The 16,593-nt window shown below is 39.6% G+C and overlaps 1 protein-coding gene across 6 annotated transcripts in view; it reads right to left on the reverse strand.

Annotated features, from left to right (window-relative positions):
• Positions 1-16,593, reverse strand: part of LMO7 (LIM domain 7) — a 221,579-nt gene that overhangs the window by 138,023 nt on the left and 66,963 nt on the right. For all 6 annotated transcript variants that reach the window (XM_013968307.2, XM_013968308.2, XM_005687664.3 and 3 more), the window contains exon 2: positions 7,172-7,242. In XM_013968307.2, coding sequence (XP_013823761.2) covers positions 7,172-7,242 — 71 coding nt within the window. The remainder of the gene's footprint in view (positions 1-7,171; positions 7,243-16,593) is intronic.

Raw genomic sequence — 16,593 nt, forward strand, 5'->3', positions numbered from 1 at the left:
TGTTCTAAACTTTTTCACTACTGCTTTATCCCAGAGTTCTTATCTGACTTTCTGACTGATGATTTTCAGTATGTAAAAATCTTAGAGATCAAGTCTCTCATATAAGGCAATGACTCTACTTTTTAATTGATGTGATATCATTATATACTTGCCCTTTTTGCAATATTCAATCCCCTTTCTTAACACTTCTCATTGCACAGACCAGAATTCCTGTACTTTCAACATTTGCTAGCCAACACGTGGTTTTCCATTTACCTACCTGAGAGCCTTCAATGTATCAAAAAACTACTTCAAAAATAACCTCTCTCTGATCAAATCTAATATAAACTGTTTATATCACATACATTTAGCACATACATTACTCCCACTTATTTTCAGTAGAACAGCAGTCTCATTTTTTACCTCAGAGGCCCTGCACTGACATGTTATGTGCCCTCCCCTTAGTAATTTATATTTAGGGTGAGAAAGCCCTGTAGATGGTACATGCAAGCTCATGAAACAGGACCAAAGCTTTCAACCTTCAAGGTTGAGGCCACAATGTTTTAAAAACTCCTGAAAATTTTGCAGTCCATCTGTATAATACAACTACCATTTGTTGTTCAGTCACTCAGTCAGGTCCGACTGTTTGAGACCCCACAGACTGCCGTACACCAGGCCTCCCTGTCCTTCACCAACTCCTGGAGCTTGCTCAAACTCATGTCCACTGAGTTGGTGATGCCATTCAACCTTCTCGCCCTCTGTCACTCCCTTCTTGTCCTGCCTTCAATCTTTCCCAGCATCAGAGTCTTTTCCAATGAATTGGTTCTTCGCATCAGGTGGCCAAAGTATTGGAGTTTCAGCTTCAGCATCAGTCCTTCCAATGAATATCCAGGATTGACTTCCTTTAGGATTAACTGGTTTGATCTCTTTAAAGTCCAAGGCACTCTCAAGAGTCTTCTCCAGCACCACAGTTCAAAAGCATCAATTCTTCAGCGCTCAGCTTTCTTTACAGTCCAACTCTCATATCCATACATGACTACTGGAAAAATCATAGCTTTGACTAGACAGACTTTTGTCAGCAAAGTAATGTCTCTGCTTTTTAATATGCTGTCTAGGTTGGTCATAGCTTCTTTTCCAAGGAGCAAGCGTCCTTTAATTTTATGGCTGCAGTCACCATCTGCAGTGATTTTGGAGCTCAAGAAAATAAAATCTGTCACTGTCTCCATTGTTTCCTCATCTATTTGACATGAAGTGATGGGACCACATGCCCTGATCTTAGCTTTTTGAATGCTCAGTTTTAAGCCACCTTTTCCACTCTCCTCTTTCACTTTCATCAAGATGCTCTTTAGTTCCTCTTCACCTTCTGCCATAAAGGTGGTGTCATCTGCATACCTAAGGTTATTGATATTTCTCCCGGCAATCTTGATTCTAGTTTGTGTTTCATCCAGCCCAGCATTTCACATGATGTACTCTGCATAGAAGTTAAATAAGCAGAGTGACAGTATACATCCTTGACGTACTCCTTTCCCTATTTGGAACTAGTCTGTTGTTCCATTTCCAGTTCTATTGCTTCTTGACCTGCATACAGGTTTCACAGAAGGCAGGTAAGGTGGTCTGGTATTCCCATGTCTTTAAGAATTTTCCACAGAAAAATTAACTACCATTACAGAAGTCAAGTTTTTAATTGACATTTACCAAGTTTACCTTCAACTGTAAAAACTAATTCTTTTTTTTTTAAAAATTATGTTTTGCTATATGTGGAAATGTGTTATAGAAAAAAATAACTGTGAAGCTTAAAAAGAGAGCACACAGATGGCAACTGTAAAACACTACCATGAAGAGAAGGCAGTTTAAAATTATTTAATTTTCTTTATGAACTTGAGGGATTCCCAATACTTGCGTCTCTGTTTACTGTATGTGGGTGCTAAGTTGCTTCAGTCGTGTTCAACTCTTGGTGACCCCATGGACCATAGCCTGCCAGGCTCCTCTGTCCATGGGATTCTCCAGACAAGAATACTGGAGTAGGTTGCCATGGCCTTCTCCACGGGATCTTCCCAACTCATTTCTTTATGTCTCCTGCATGTGCAGGCAGGTTCTTTACCACTAGTGCCACTGGGAAGCCCTTGTTTGTTTACTATTGGGTTATCAAATAGTATAGAAACTTCAAAACTTGTATTACTTTAAGTGAAAAAAATAGTTCTTATTACTTAAATTTTAAATGGCTATAATATGGATCAGGGTCAACAGGTTGGTAAGTTGGAGAGCTGTATGAATGCAACTGTCCTCAGGAAATTCAAAACAGAAAGAGCTCTAAGAATAAAAGCCCTCCCTCTTACAGATAGGCATTATACAGAGCCCTGCGTAGAAGTCCCAAGAACCCTCTGATGTCACTTTCACTCAATATGTGCCTGTCTCCAACTCGAACAAAGGAAAGAGCTCTCTCACATGAATCAGAAGTGGCCAGGTTCTCTTCTTGTCTGATTTTTAAAACAATCACCTGAGTAGCCCGTAGTAAATTTACAGGAGTATTTTTTAATCATATTTTCCTTCTTCTTCTGAAAGTATCTTCAACAAAATCCTAGATCATTTCAGGAAGACAGGATAGTATTCACACAGCAGATAGAAACAGAAATAGGATTTCTCAAACTAATAGGTAAAAGTTTATTTGCTCCACTCTTTCCAAGCTGCAAATCAGGGAAAGGAAGGCCTGGCGACAATATGAGAAGAGTTTGCTCAATAATGTGAGCCATGAGTTCAAAAAGGCATCAGTGTCTGAGTGGCTGACTTGGGATGGCGTAATTCCAGAGATGGGAAGTACAGACTGACTAAACAGAGACACGCCCAGTAAGATTACCTTCAAATACATCTTCTTACTTCATAAGGATCATAAAGAATGTTTTCATTTAAATATTTCCAAGATTGCTATCACAAGATGAGTAACTATGAAATTACTCACATCACTAGCTGGATATGCCCCAACTAAATACATTTAGAGAAGAGAAATAATACTGCAGAACCACGGAGTAAGACTGGATTGTGAATATTTTTAAGTATATAGTAAGGGAGTCTTCATGAACTCTAATAAACACTGAAGAGAGGAGACAGATGAATGGACACTATGAATAAAATTCATAGAAAATTAGAACAAGGAGCTGAAATCACCTTTTAGACCCCTGTCAATCCTTTTGCTAATTAGAAAATCCCGCAAATTAGATTTTATTCCCATTTCACTGTTTAATAAAGCCAAGAGAGATTACTTGCCGAAGGTATACAGTAAAATGATTACTATAACAGACTTTAACCAGGGACGTATTTTTTAGCCCTCCACTGATTGGATCCCACAGTCAATCAAATTAAATGATACTAAAATGATTTACAGAAGACACTAACTTCAATAGCCAATCAGATTAAAAAGCAATAAATGCACGTAACTACCTTCATTACTCAGATGCGTATCTTGTCTGAAACCTCAGTGCAGCGTTTATACCCAGTTTAAACTATCTGAAATGTCAGTACACTGCCAGTCGGGGAAAAACTATAATGAGCTCATTTCCTCCAACTCTTGACTTTGATATTCCAGAATGCCAGTTCAAACTACTACTAAAGCATAAACGGCTGCTGACATTGCTAGATAAAATGTAAGAAAACTCTTCAATGGTGATAATGAACTCTTTAATGATAATGTCTAGAGATTTTTAAAGAGGCAATATGCAGACCCTATATTTCAGAAGAATTGGTCATTTTTCTGGCAATGAACCAAACAGAAGTCAGCCTTTTCCTATAGACTATTTTAAAAATCTGAATTCATTTTTTAAATCATATTTCAGCTAAAACTTGATATCTCAGATGGGTAAAATATTTGCAGAGACAGACAGTCCAATACATTTTGTTGCTGCTGTTTAGTCACTTGGTCGTGTCCGATTCTTTTGCAACCCCATGGACTATAGCCCACCAGGCTCCTCTGTCCATGGGATTCTCCAGGCAAGAATAGTGGAGTAACTTGCCATTTCCATCTCCAAGGGATCTTCTTGACCCGGGAATTGAACCCACATCTCCTGCACTGGAAAGGGGATTCTTTACCACTGAGCCACCTGGGAAGCCCCTGCTATATTTACCACTAATTTAAAAGTCAAGGTTTATAATACCAGGCTTCTGAGGGGCAGGTTTTACTTTCCTCTTAGAAATTACAACTATTCAGGATGACGTGATCAAATAATGATGCTTAATCACTTTGTAGACCAACCAGCTAGGCTTTTCTTTAGTTATAAATTTATACAGAATATAATTACCTAGACTTTTTATCTACACTGGATCTATTAGATTAAAATGCGTTCATTAACCAGGGTTATAAACAATGAAATTCACCAGTAAGAGTTTGGGTTTTTTTTTTTAACATCAAGTAGTACTTTGGGATCTCATCTTAAACTAAAATTGCTGATTACCACAGTTAAATATTTACTTACACTACTCTTAGGAATATTCATTTAAGGAATAGTGAAGTGAGTGAAGTCGCTCAGTCGTGTCCGACTCTTTGCGACCACATGGACTGTAGCCTACCAGGTTCCACCGTCCATGGGATTTTCTAGGCAAGAATACTGGAGTGCCATTTCCTTCTCCTAAATAGATTGACTACTTATTTGGTAATGTACAAAACCCCAAATTGATGTTACTTCAATTAGGAAACAAAGAATGAGCTTCTGGAGGCTGTGAATTTAAATGACATTTTTAAAAACCAATGTATCTGCCTCTAAACATGCATCCAAATGTTTGCTGTGGCCATCAAGGTAGAACAATGTATTTAACCTAACAATGCTGACTGTCATCAAAACAGCTGTGTTTTTAAAAATCAACTTTGAATATCCTCACTGGTGACAATCTACTCAAATTGGATATATTTTTTGGAAATCACCTCAAGTAAATCAGAGCCTAGGCTGGTACATAAATTGCATTTTAAATAAAACACCCAAGTGTCACTATAAGTATGTTTAATGACCTAGTTCTGGAAAGTGATGCCCCCAAAAGGAAGATCCCTTAAGTGTTGAGTAATAACTCGTCACTGGAACTATAAAACCACAAAGTGGCCTCTTTGAAAAGTTCACCTATTTGGGTTGTTAGACATGCACTCCTAAGTCTAAAAACACCTCTGTGCTCCATAGGTCTGCCTCCTGCTAAGCTAAGTCACTTCGGTCATGTCCAGCTCTGTGCAACCCCATCGACAGCAGCCCACCAGGCTCCCTCATCCCTGGGATTCTCCAGGCAAGAACACTGGAGTGGGTTGCCATTTCCTTCTCCAGTGCATGAAAGTGAAAAGTGAAAGGGAAGTCACTCAGTTGTGTCCAACTCTTAGCGACTCCATGGACTGCAGCCTACCAGGCTCCTCTGTCCATACGATTTTCCAGGCAAGAGTACTGGAGTGGGGTGCCATTGCCTTCTCCTAGGTCTGCCTCCTACATAAACCCAACTACACCAATCCTGACTTACAGGGCTTACAATTGACATCAAAATTATTTTTGCAGCAAGCTTCTAAATAGTGTATACTCATAGCTAAGGTTTCAAATCACATGTGTCTAACAGTCATTTTTTCCCCTCCATCTTCTGAACACATTAAAATATATATAATTTGCAAACCAAGATAAAGTAATTTCCTTTGAATGATCAACTGAGCTGACCACATAGCCTACCAAGATTAAACACTATTTGGCTACAACAACTAAATGTGGCATCAGAAAAGGACAAGAAACCTCCCTTAAGCTTTCCCTGTGGCCCTTGTTCATATAACTGTCCTACTCTCTATTATGTAGAATTACATGAAATGGACATTTTCTGTAGGGCATTGATGGTTGAATATCAACACTTAATAAGGTTCAACTTCACAATACTGCTCTAAGACAATGAAGTTTGAACACCTACCAACACAGCAGATGACAGAGAGACTTTTATCTTCATGGCCATCTACCTAGTAATAACTTGTATGTACATAAAGTTTGATAGTTTATAGAAACCGTGATATATGTATTGGGTTGGCCTAAAAGTTTGTTTGGATTTTCTGTAAGGTGTTATGGAAAACCCAAACAAACATTTTGGCAAACCCAATATTATGGGAACTTTGTGAATTAGGCAGATCAGATGCTCTGATCTCCACTTTACAGACAAGAAAATAAGGCTCAGATATTGTCACTTGCTCAAATGTCTGAAAGTATGAAGCAAGGAATCAAACCTAGGCCACGTAACTCCTGATCCTTGCTGTAAACAACCTTCCTGTAAAAGGATAAACGAAATCATCTAAGTCTGAGCACATACACTCCCAGTGCATGCTTGTGGACAGATTCCATAAATACTTATGCCGCAAGTGTCTAGATTGGAATACTTAAGTGCTTTCAAAAATGTGAGTACATACTTAAGTACATTCTTATACTTTATTTGCTCACATCTGCAATCTGCACCCTCACCCAGGAGTTCGTCCTTCCATTCCACAGCCTGCCTGCCCCTCCCTCTCAAAGGTCACCACCTGGCAAATTGTGCTCTGCCTCCACGGGGGAACAAAATATTACATTAAACATATACTTTAGGCTCTATACCATTAATCATGGCACAAGCCTCTTAGGATAACCAAAGCTTCAGATGTGATTCTTAATAACATCATATTAATTGAATGAACGGCTGGCCCATAACTCAAATTGATTGTGGTAATGTAATGACTCCACTTAAAAGCTCAAAGAAGAAATTTGCTACAGCCTAAATTTGTTCTATAATCATCACTATGTACTGATGAAGGAAACAAGTTACATATTAACTTCTAAACCAGGCACCTCCATGTATTAGAATACTCACAGCAAGTGAGAGCTGGTGCTACCTGATAAGGCTTTCTCCTCAACCACCCAGCACTACTGGCCCACCAAGCAATAATAGAATCTTTCTTGTTTACTAATTTAAAATAATATATATTTCACTAATGCTATCTTTAGATACAGAGACCGATAACCCCTTCCTACTGCCTGGTACTGTGGGGGTGTCAATTTGCAGGGATCAAATCTCATTTGTTACCAGGAAAACATGTCAGTGACTACAGTGTCCACGCAGCGGGGGATAAGACACCTGATAACATGCATGTGCACACACACACACACACAGAGACACATACACACACACACCTTTGCTTTTGAATCATTTTTTAGATGCTTTAAATACTTACTCACACAACAGAACACCATTCTCTAGAGAGGCTCGAAAATCCTTTGTTTCAAAATTCTTCTCTGTTACTGCCTGAAAGACAGATTTGGGGATTAATTTTCTCTTAATCAGGAATAATACACAAGTCAAACTCAGTATCAGATTATTTAATAGGCATCCAAAGTCATACTTAAAGAATGTGCAGATATCATCAAAAGTTGTTCCACATAGGAAATTGTACGTGCATTTCTGTGTTACAAAGAGAGTGGTTAACCACTTTAGTATGAACAAATATAAACAGAAAAAACCACAGCAAGTGTTCTTTATAATACTATCATTTTATGCAGAATAAACAAAACTTAGAAGCTTTATTTCTAGCATATTTTCTATTTTAAAAAAGCCTAAAAGCAACCTACCCTACTAAGGGTAAATAAAACCAAATTAAGGTATAACCTTGAAATATTAACTATACACACACATCATTAATTTCAATTCCACTCTGAAATCCCTCAAGTTTCATTACAAAGCTGTATAGCAGAGGGCAAGACTATCCTTAAACATCCTCATGAAATGTCCCTGATTTGTGTAAAGAGCCATTTACGGTAATATCCTAAGAAGAAAATCATTAAATCCTGACACTGACAGACAAAAGAGAGAGGGAATATGGTATATACTTTAAACAGACAAGATCACACTTAGGGCTTTTATATATGAGCAGACCATGCCTATGGTTACCAACAATGTTCTTAGTGAAACTGCTGAGAAAACGTCTACCAGTTCTATCTTCCTCTGTCTTTTGAGGGTGAGTGGTTGGGAGGAAAGGGGATCCCATAGAGAGAATGTTCAGTTGCTAAGTCATGTCTGACTCTTGAGACTCCATGGATGTAGCATGCCAGGCTTCCCTGTCCTTCGTTATCTCCTGGAGTTTGCTCAGATTCATGTTCATAGAGTCAGTGCTATCTAACCATTTCATTCTCTGCTGCCCCCTTTCCCTTTTGCCTTCAATCTTTCCCAACATCAGGGTCTTTTCCCTGAGTCAGGTCTTGGCATCAGGTAATTAAAGCATTGGAGCTTCATCATCAGTCTGTGCGTGCTCAGTCACTTCAGTAGTGTCCAACTCTTTGCAACCCTATGGACTACAGCCTGCCAGGCTCCTCTGTCCATGGGATTCTCAAACCAAGAATACTGGAGTGTGTTGCCCTTTCCTCCCCCAGGGGATCATCCTGACCCAGGGATCAAACCTGGGTCTCTTATGTCTCCTGCATTGGCAGGCAGGTTCTTTACCACTAGCGCCACCTGGGAAGCTCAGCATCAGTCCTTCCAATGAACAGTCAGGGTTGATTTCTTTTAGGATTGACTGGTTTGATCTCCTTGCAGTCCAAGGGACTCTCAAGAGTCTTCTTCAATACCACACTTCGAAGGAATCAATTCAAAAACATTGGGACAACAGTAGAAGAGAAAATGGAAGCTATTCAGGGAAGGCTGCTCCAAGGACCTCCAAGGACTGGGACCCCAGCCAAGGGTGTTGGCAGATGCACCCCAGCAGCTGGGACAGCAGCGGCCCTACAGATGGACCCACCACCCACAAGCAGAGGCCTTGCTCTACCACCACTTCAGGAAGAAACCCAATCTCTGAAGCCTGATTGGAAAGTCCCTCATCTTAAGCCCTCAGTGAACTATAAAGCTCCTGCTGTCCTTACTCACCACTGACAGCTTTACAGTCCACCTCCAGTCCTTGTATATCTTCTGTATCTTTTCCACAACACCCAGGAGTGCCATCACTACTTATAACAGTGGGTAACTGACAAAACAATGGTTCTTTCTAACATTAACGGTAGTTTCTCATAAGCTGGTTCTATAAATAAGGACAGGAGCCTGGGTCAGAAGGTGATGCATTCAGCTGCAGGAAGTAACAGATCCTTTCCTACAAAGGGCATTCTCTAAGAAGGGATACATCGCTGCATGAATTAAACATTTGCTGAGTGCCTCCGTTAGATGCACTTACCTGGATAGTGGATAGAGACCTTAAAAAAAATGCAAGGAGCTCACAGCCACAGAAATAAAACACAGAGTTTAGAAGTGCATTAAAACATATCCAAATGGAACGGTATATTCCTTCAGGAGTAACCTCGAATGTCTCATGGGTTATCCCAGCTAACCTGTGAGACACAAACTCTTCTGAATTTCCAAAAAAGATCCAAAAAACTCAAAGTGAGTACTGATCAGAGCTAGTGAAAACACAGTAACATCTCATTTATCTGGGAACTCCTGCATGTGTGCTAAGCCGCTTCAGTCGTGTCCGACTCTTTGTGACCCTACAGATTATGGCCTGCCAGGCTCCTCTGTCCATGGGATTCTCCAGGCAAGAACACTGGAGTGGGCTGCCATACCCTCCTCCAGGGGATCTTCCTAACCCAGGGACCAAACCCACAGTCTCTTATATCTGCCGCATTAGCAGCTGGGTTCTTTACCACTAGCACCACCTGTGAAGCCCTGGGAACTCCTACCCAAGGCTAAAAAACATGAAAAAAATCCCAGGAATAACCAAAGCCAATGTCAACGTCCATTCTCTCTAGTCAGTCACGGGAAAGCCCCTCAGAGCTACAAATTCTTAATTATCCACCACTGAAACTATCTGTAGGTTATGTTCCTAAGTCAAGGTACATTAAAGGCAGTGAGGGAGAAGGGTAAAGGGTTGCGCCCCACAGACACACAGAGAGCAGAGTGACAGTCAACAGCAGTGGATGGGCCAGTCGAGAGGCAGTGTAGTGAGTGATGAAATGGAAAGAGAAAGGGCTCAAGCCAGACAAAAGCATATTCAAATCCCACTTTCATTATCATGTAGCTGTGTGATCTTAAGCAAGTTGAATCACCTCCATGAACCCTAGTCTGCTCATCTGAAACTGGATAAATATCACCTATTTGTTAATAATGGCCAAGATGCTGTGCAATCAAGTACCTAAGGGTGGCTCACAGTGGTATATGCTTAACCTCATTACATGCATCAACCTTCAAGTAACACCCAGCAACACACTGCAATAATTAACCCTCAAAAGAATACCTCTGTACTGTACAGACAACACTGAGTTAGATTCAGAATATTAACAAAGTAGAAATAACAGGATACACAGAGATATTCAGAAAACCCAACTATCAGAGTGGTAAGTTTCTCCAAAAAGACAACAGAAAGGCAAAATCATAGTATGTAGCAGATTTAAGAGCATCTCCCTCCATATGTCAAAACATGAATGTACTCCTCTTTCTACGTGCACATGTGCACGCAGGCTCAATTATGTCGGACTCTTCGCCACCCGTGGACAATAGTCCACCAGGCTCCTCTGTCTGTGGAATTTTCCAGGCAAGAATCCTGGAGTGGGTTGCAATTTTCTACTTCAGGGGATCTTCCCGACCCAGGGATTGAACCCATGTTTCTTTCGTTTTCTGCATTCTGCAGGTGGGTTCTTTACCACTGCCCCACTCCAGAAGCCCACTCATTTATAGATGCTTAATCAAAATCTAAATAATAATATAAGACCTGATTCCATTTACACTACATTTACAAAACTAAACAGATTCTTAGAAGTCTGTATTTTGAGGACATGGGAATTTGGCATGTTCTGTACACTGCTGAACATAATATAAGATGACACCACTACTCTAAAAGGCAACGTATGAAATGCATCTGACATCTTAACCATGGCTACTTCGGGGCACACTACGCGCAGATCTGGGAATTTATACTAAGACAGGTAAGGACAGGTAAGGACAAGAACTCAGAGACACCTGCAGAACTGCTTCACAGCATTTTGCATAATAGCAACAGCTAAAAACACTCTGAATGTCCAATAAAAAGAAACTGGATAAACTGTAATATTAACATAAACCAAAACTGCATGAAACTTAAACTCATGTCAGAAAAGTATAGTTATCACTTATAAAGAATACGTAACATATTAATTATAAGGCAATTTGTGAAAAAAAAAAGGGAACCCTCTTACACTGTTGGTGGGAATGCACACTAGTACAGCCACTATGGAAAACAGTGTGGAGATTCCCTAAAAAATTGCAAATAGAACTGCCTTATGACCCAGCAATCTCACTGCTGGGCATACACACCAAGGAAACCAGAATTGAGAGAGACACATGTACCCCAATGTTCATTGCAGCACTGTTTATAATAGCCAGGACATGGAAACAACCTAGATATCCATCAGCAGATGAATGGATAAGAAAGCTATGGTACATATACACAATGGAGTATTACTCAGCCATTAAAAAGAGAATCAGTTCTAATGAGATGGATGAAACTGGAGCCGATTATACAGAGTGAAGTAAGCCAGAAAGAAAAACACCAATACAGTATACTGACACATGTATATGAAATTTAGAAAGATGGTAATGATAACCCTGTATGTGAGACAGCAAAAGAGACACAGATGTATAGAATGGACTTTTGGACTGTGAGGGAGAGGGAGAGGGTGGGATGGTTTGGGAGAATGGCATTGAAACACGTATACTATCATGTAAGAAGCGAAGTGCCAGTCTATGTTCGATACAAGATACAGGATGCTTGGGGCTGGTGCACGGAGATGATCCAGAGAGATGATATGCGGTGGGAGGTGGGAGGGGGATTCAGGATTGGGAGCTCGTATACACCCATGGCGGATTCATGTCAATGTATGGCAAAATCAATACAGTATTATAAAGTAAAATAAAGTAAAAATAAAATTTAAAAAAAAAAAGCTCAACATTCAGAAGAAAGAATACGTAACATTAATTATAAGGCAATTTGTGAAAAAGTACAGAGTATGATCCCAATTTCTATAATTCTATGCATTATGTAAATATGTGTATATAAATATGTGTACATTATATAAATAAATATAGAATGAAAATATTAACAGCAATGATTTCTAAGTTGTAGAATTATAGCTAATTATAGTATTTTTTTGCTTATGTATATATGACCAACCTAGATGGCATATTAAAAAGCAGAGACATTACTTTGTCAACAAAGGTCCTTCTACTCAAGGCTATGGTTTTTCCAGTGGTCATGTATGGATGTGAGAGTTGGACTATGAAGAAAGCTGAGCGCCAAAGAATTGATGCTTTTGAACTGTGGTGTTGGAGAAGACTCTTGGGAGTGCCTTGGACTGCGAGGAGAGCCAACCAGTCCATCCTAAAGGAGATCAGTCCTGGGTGTTCATTGGAAGGACTGATGTTGAAGCTGAAATTCCAATACTTTGGCCACCTCATGCGAAGAGTTGGCTCATTGGAAAAGACCCTGATGCTAGGAGGGATTGAGGGCAGGAGGAGAAGGGGACGACAGAGGATGAGATGGCTGAATGGCATCACCAATTTGATGGACATGAGTTTGGGTAAGCTCCAGGAGTTGGTGATGGACAGGGGGGCCTGGCGTGCTTAGATTCATGGGGTCGCAAAGAGTCGGACACGACTGAGCAACTGAACTGAACTGAGCTGATTCTGTAGTAACCACAGTGTTTCTTATGCAATAGATACACAAATTAAATTTTTATGACATTCAGAAGAAGTCAGATTCCATCAGGTTTAGGTCAATTTCTTGTGTCTCCTACATTTTAAGGATAAAGAAAAGGACACCAGCTTTCAGGTAGGTAATTTTTCTCATTATCTATGAAATGCATACAATCTGGAAGTTTAATAATCCTTACCATTCCGCTTTCACTAGTAAGAAGGTTAAGGTTCAGAAAGTATAACTTTCTAGAAAGTTACAGAATCATCCACATGGAACAGACACCAAAAACCAACAGTAATTTACAAGCGCTCAGTAAGAGAATGTCTCAACTGCATCAGACACAGAGTATTCCTAAACTAAAACAAATTAAGTTGTCTTCCATCTGTGTGACTTCAAAAATAATCCCTCACTGTTAAGGGTATGAAAAAGTTAACTTAGTAAACAAAAAATGTTGAATAAATTTTTTCAATGTTCCTGAAAATAAGAGACTTGTGTCTGAACACATAACGATTGTGCATATGTTTGTGTGTGTATGCATGTGTGTATGAGAGAAAGAGAGAGAGAAAATGTACTCTAAGTGCTAATAAAATGAAAAGTTATCTGTAAATGGCTTCAGCATTTCTGACATTTTCATGAACATGATAAAATGCTCATACTGTATATACTATCTACCTCAGCCTCAACAATGAAAAACATCTGAACACTGTAAAGTAAAATTTTTCATTAGCAGTTTACATATCCATATAAACACATCAAGACCTCTCCTAAGAAATTAAAACAAAAAGTTCTTCCAAGAGCTTTAAACTGAAAAGAGAAATTCATACAAGGGATTTTCCGTCTACAGCAGCTGCCTGGATCACGCTCCTTAAGAAACACGCAGAGAGGCCCCTACCTTGGCCAGGTAAGGCCAGGGTGGAGCCCTGGAGCTTGTGAAGCCCCACCACCATCACTTCCTACCTGTAACCCTGGACCAGGGTGCTTAACCTCTTTGTTTTCTCACAGATGCAGTACAAAGTACCTAGGTCACAGGGTTGCACAGAGAATTAAATGGATTACTGTTATGACTACTGTTATGCAGCCCTCAGCGCTTGCCCAATTCAGGAAGAGCATTCACCAATGTTAGTACAATTAGCTATTACAATGCATCTGTACAATGAAGATAAAAAGTTTCATCATAGCAAACAAAGAAAAAGTCCATGTTGCCAGAAGTAACATCTTTTACTTTAAAGTACAAAACTGACTTACCACATTATAAACCTCCGCTAGACTACCTTCTATATCCTGGAAACTATTTTAAAAAAAAAATACAGAGATCTAGAAAGGACCTCAAAATAGAGTCAAGGCAGTTTTTTGGACACCTCCCCCCAAAAAACAAAACTGAAATCATACTTTTAAAATGTGAACCATCTATATTTGAAGAATTCAGTATGCTAAAGGCAGTTACAAAATCTTGAAAGAGAAACTGGTAGTTCTAATCCAACAATTACTCACTGTGTTTTTCAATAATTTTGAACCACACTCATTAGCAAGCTATTTGAGGTGTGATACATTTTATGTAATGAGGCTGTGATTCATAGGACTAAATAGACCACCTGTTTCCCAATGAGCTATCAAAAGTCAACACAAACAGGAGTAATCACTATGTCACCAAACGGCCACACCTTCTCTTCTATAAAAACTTGTTTTCTTCCCTCTTCCTAGTCCCTTTCCGTATTTTCCTAAAGGAGTTAAAACAAAATCATTACCACTTGAAATAAGCAAAAACATATAGCAGATTTCATCTAGGTAGGATTCAATCCTGGATCCATCTCACACCACACACTTCTACTGTTATTGCTCAGTCCTGTAATTTTCAAACGGAAAGATGTATTTGCCATACCTATTTTAGAGCCTACAAATGATATGTGAAAATATTTGACCCCTTCAAAAAGAAAAGGGGGGAAAAAAGGACTACACACTACAGTCGAGGCCAGTGCATCTTGGAGCCATGTGTCCCTGTGTGGTGAATGGCCAGCCTGCTGGAAAGAAGTTGAGAAGTGACAGGGCCAAGTCTGAGGTTCTCGGGTGAGATGCTTCCTGTGAAGTTATAATTACTCCCCCTGGGCATGTTAAGGGCAGAACAGTGTGGCAGAAAGCTCACTCTGCACAAACACCACAGCCAAACCTGTCCTACCACCTGTAGCCTCCAAAGAAACCCTTGATAGGAAGTCTTTTTGTTTTTTAGGTATTTATTTATTTGACTGCGTTGGTCTTGGTCACGGCACGTGGGATCTTAGTCCCCTGACCAGAGATCAAACCTGCGTCCCCTGCATTGGAAGGAAGATTCTTAACCACTGGGCCAACAGGGGAAGTCCTGATAGGAAATTTTTAAAGGGCATATGTTGTGGAAGAAAATACCTACCAACCAAATACATCCTCAATAAGTGCCGAGTTGTCAAATGTCAAAAAAGCCATTTCTTTTGCTATGAAATATATTTGCTAAACCAATGAGAATGATCTTCATACCCTTTACTGTTTTGTTTGGGGCTTTATTTTAATCTTCTTGCTGGATGAGCTTGCCCACCAATATATAAGCACCAAGTTTCTCTACAGCTTCACTTCTCTGTTCTGGTTCTGGCCATGAAATCCAGATGTCTTAAATCCCAAACATTCTGGGAACTTCTAAAAGACTACTTCATACCAGATTGGTTATCGGCAAAATACCCATTAACGCAACTCAGCAGGCACTCGCCTCTTTTAAATTTTTCAGTTCCTTTCAAGTAGCCATTTAAAAGATGTTTAGAATCCCCAAAGCACTCTAGACCACGTTTTTGTGTGAATCGCAGCGCAAAAACACAGTGCCCATTGGAGGTTGTTTTAAAAGAGGGGAAAGGATGTTTGCTGACAAAAAACTAGCTGATGAGCTTCAGCTGGGCTCACAGTTGATTCCAAGGTAAGTTACTTACTAATTAATCGGTCATCTATTAGATCAAGAGATTTAAGATACACATATGATCATGATCAGCCAACCATATTCATGTAAGTCATGGCAAAAACCAAACAACAACAACAACAAAAACCCAAGGAACACAGCATCAGAAGCCTCTGTGGATCACGGGAACCACATTATGGAACAATTCACAAACAATGGGTCCGCCTTAACTGCTCCACTTAGGGACAGAATCTAGCATCTACCTTCCAGTGAGAGCGCCCTTACAGGGTGTGGTTTCCAGAGACACGCCCCAGGCCAGCACACATCAAGAAGCTGCTGTTTTCAGTCTGAGAAGCTGCCAAAGAGATAAAAACACCCTTCCCTCCTTTTTCCATCAAACTTCATTCATAATATAATATAATCATTATATAATCCCCATGACACCACAAAACAGGTCCCATTTTTACAACGAATTCCATGAGACATACATATTACTTATGACTCAATAACTTTGACAAACCTCATTGTCATGCTAAAAACCTATAAATGCAGGGATTATGGCACACAGTTGAAAATATTAGGAAAAAACTAAACATAATTTAAATAGATAAAAGTGTCTACCTCCTAGCTCTTTCCTTGCCCAGAGTAAAATTATTGAAAAGGTTATTCACAATTTTAGAGAAGACAATTTTTCCCAAAAGAATGGGCTCTGTCCTTTTTATTCTTTGTATTTTATTGGAGTATAGCTGACTTACAATGTTAGTTTGATTCAAGTGTACAGCAAAGTGATTCAGTTATACACATGCATATATTCATTCTTTTTCAGACTTTTTTCCCATACAGGTTACTACAGAATATTGAGTAGAGATCCCTGTGCTATACAGTAGGTCTTTGTTGGTTACCTGTTTTATATATAGTAGTATGTGTATGCTCATCCCACTCTCCTGATTTTATCCCTTCCCCTGCCACACATTTCCCCTTTGGTAACCATAAACTCGTTTTCAGTATCTGTGAGTCTGGGCTGTGCCCTTTTTCAACT

This window comes from Capra hircus, chromosome 12 (genome assembly GCF_001704415.2).
Source record: "Capra hircus breed San Clemente chromosome 12, ASM170441v1, whole genome shotgun sequence".
Taxonomy (NCBI): domain Eukaryota; kingdom Metazoa; phylum Chordata; class Mammalia; order Artiodactyla; family Bovidae; genus Capra; species Capra hircus.